This window comes from Pinus tabuliformis, chromosome 1_1 (genome assembly GCF_031772625.1).
Source record: "Pinus tabuliformis cultivar Carrire ecotype Pingquan chromosome 1_1, CPIR1, whole genome shotgun sequence".
NCBI lineage: Eukaryota > Viridiplantae > Streptophyta > Pinopsida > Pinales > Pinaceae > Pinus > Pinus tabuliformis.
In genome coordinates, this window is record NC_142297.1 from 284,926,335 (window position 1) to 284,929,147 (window position 2,813).

At 44.4% G+C, this 2,813-nt stretch overlaps 1 protein-coding gene across 1 annotated transcript; it reads left to right on the plus strand.

Moving 5' to 3' along the window:
• Positions 1–931: 931 nt before the first annotated feature.
• Positions 932–2,598, plus strand: LOC149212647 (protein SMALL AUXIN UP-REGULATED RNA 54-like). The gene has a single exon (XM_089390635.1). The coding sequence runs from the start codon at positions 1,187–1,189 to the stop codon at positions 1,769–1,771; it is 585 nt and encodes a 194-aa protein (XP_089246761.1). The 5' UTR covers positions 932–1,186; the 3' UTR covers positions 1,772–2,598.
• The last annotated feature ends 215 nt before the right edge of the window (positions 2,599–2,813 follow it).

Here is a 2,813-nt window from a genome sequence, read left to right on the forward strand (position 1 = left end):
CAAATAGAGAAAAGGACAAGTGCACATGGAGACCCTTAGTATATCTCCTCAACTGCCACTTCCAAAACCACAATTATGTCACATTCGTCTTCCCCTTTTCAGCTGAATAATAAAATATTATATAGGATATGGCATCTTCAACAACCTTTTCCCTTAACCCGTTACTAGTTCCATTCACATCCCTAGGCGATCCCCAACCCAACCCTTTTCGTTCAGATTCCTATATGACCCCACACCCAATCCTACTCCTTCCTTGAGATAAAAACATCCCTTTGTAATAACCAACCCATCCTTCCCCTTCACATTCCTGTGATCCCCAATCCAACCCTTGCCCTTCACCCTTAAGAAAAAAATAAGCCTTGCCCTGAGGAAGAAAACATCCCCAACCCAACCCTTGCCCTTCACCCTCAGAAAGAAAATAAGCCTTGCCCTTCACGTTGAGGGAAAAAACAACCCTTTGTGATCACCAACCCAACCCTTCCCTTCCCTGCACAACCCTATGTGATGCCCAACCCAACCCTTCCCATGCAAAAACCTATGTGATGCCCAACCCAACCCTTGCTCTTTCCGTGAGAAAAAAACTAATAGCAAAAGAAAAAGGGAACCCTAGTAAAAAAAGGTTGGTTCACATGGGAGCCATCGACCACAATCGACAAACCCCTTCCCGAAAAGAGCCAAAACCTTTCACGATTTCATTTTCGATAACTCTCATCGTACCATTCGTATGCTTTCACGTTACTTCCACATGCCGCACTCGAGGGCAGGTCGGGTTATTGCAATCCATTCCCTAAAGAGGACCCGCATGTTGTTTTTACAACAAAAAACTTTAGCCTGTCGGCGGGTAGAAACTTTGAAGTATGGGTTGAATATTATCCTCAGCGCTCTCCACAATAAATACCCTTCAATCCCGAGAGTCTTCCTCACAGTCGTGGTATACAGAAAGCAGCAACAAGCCTTCTGAAAACCCACTGGGTTTTCGTCTGCTGCATTGCAAGTTCATTTCTGTACGGCCTCAGCTCGCCGATTGAATCTGTGAGTATATCGATCGGTGGAATATATTCAATGAATATACGCCCGGCGCAACAATTTCTCTGATCGTTCTTGCGCATGCCAGAGTTCGTTTAAGCGTTTCAAGAGGATCCAGCGTTTTTGTGGGCTTGACTTCGTATTTGAATTGATATTCACCATGAACGGACTTGACAAATGTATGAAGATCCGACACGTTGTCCGGCTGAGGCAGATCGCAAGAAAATGGCGAAAAATTGCCAACGCCCGGAAGGCTGCGCAGGCTCTGGCCTGCAAGCTAATTTCCTCGCGATCGTGCCGAGTCACTTACGTTTCCGACGACGAGCACGTCGATGGCAAAAGGTCGGGGAGCGGGCATCGTCGGGCCGGGTCGGTTTCGGCCGTCCCGTCGGACGTGCCCTCCGGTCACCTGGCTGTGTACGTCGGGCAGCAGTGCAGTACCCGGTTCGTGATCCAGGCAGCGTACTTAAACCACCCGGTGTTTAAGGCACTGCTGGAACAGGCAGAGGAGGAGTTCGGCTACGCCCACAAGGGCGGGCTTGCAATTCCCTGCGACGAGCTCCTGTTTGAGCACATTCTGCGTCTCTTCAACCGAAACGACCCTGCAACAGTGAGGCAGCTGGATTTGGAGGCAGTGAAGAGCAATTTCTGCAACGAATGGCATTGTTCATTAGAGGCAAAGGGGATTTTTTTAGAGAAAGATAGGCCTCTTCTGCATGCATTTGCTGAAAAATCAGTTGGGTAATGCAGTAGGAGGACATGGAGCCTTAACAATAATTATTTTTCCAGTCAGCTCATTGGATTTAAGGTTCCAAATCAAATCTGCGTTCTACTTTTTCTGATTATTTATGCGGATCTATTAATGGTATGGAAATCTAGAGGTGCCAGCACAAGCGGGAGTATAATCACTCGGTGGTTCCAGAAAATATCATTGATCTCAAGAGTTATATCAGCTGCAGCAATCCTGGTTCCAGAGAATCTAATTATGACTTCATTTAATAATGCCCACTTTCATGTGGTGATTTCTAAAGATATCGTTCAATTTTCTAACATTTATGCCATCCTCAAGGACTGCAGCCCCATCTACCAGGTTTCATCCTTCTCTGTATGTTTGTAATTCTTGAAATTGTGTTACTATATGCAGGAAAGAGGGTTTACAAGTCCAAAGAGATCATGCTACAATACGCAGTGCAGCCCTGAAGAAAAAAAGTCATGAAGGTGATGGCTCCATTGTCATCCCACTGTAACAAAGCATGCAAGCAATGGGCCCAATTATCATTCCAGCTCATCTCTGATAAAATTTCCCTAAGCCTCTGGGAATCAGCAGCCAGAGATTGTTAGGCTTTTTTTCTTTGACTGGTAGACCAAATGTTTGAATGGTTTAATTCCTGCTGTTGCAGTGAACTTGTAGATAAGTTCCGAACCAGCATGGTTGTGGCTATACTGTAAATACTGTCTTCTGTATTTTTTGAGCAGGTCTGATGTGGGAGACGATGGCAAAGGCTAAATGTATTTTGTATGGTTTGTTTTGGCATTCAATTTGAACATTTGATCTATTGTGCTGTCATTGAATATTGCCCCATCCATGTGATGTTGAGAATTGTGTATTCACTCAAAATTTTATTTTAAGATTATTGGCCACGGACTTTTGTAATTTTTTAAATGTGCGCGCCCAGAATTCATGCTCACAGTTACAAATAATGCTAGTTTTATAAAAGTAATTTGGGTAGTTTACGGCACATTCATTTGTTCAATCTTTTAACAGTATTGATCTTACTAAACGAACT

Coding starts and splice junctions, on each gene's coding strand:
- LOC149212647 (XM_089390635.1), top strand. CDS start 1,187: ATGAACGGACTTGACAAATGTATGAAGATCCGACACGTTGTCCGGCTG.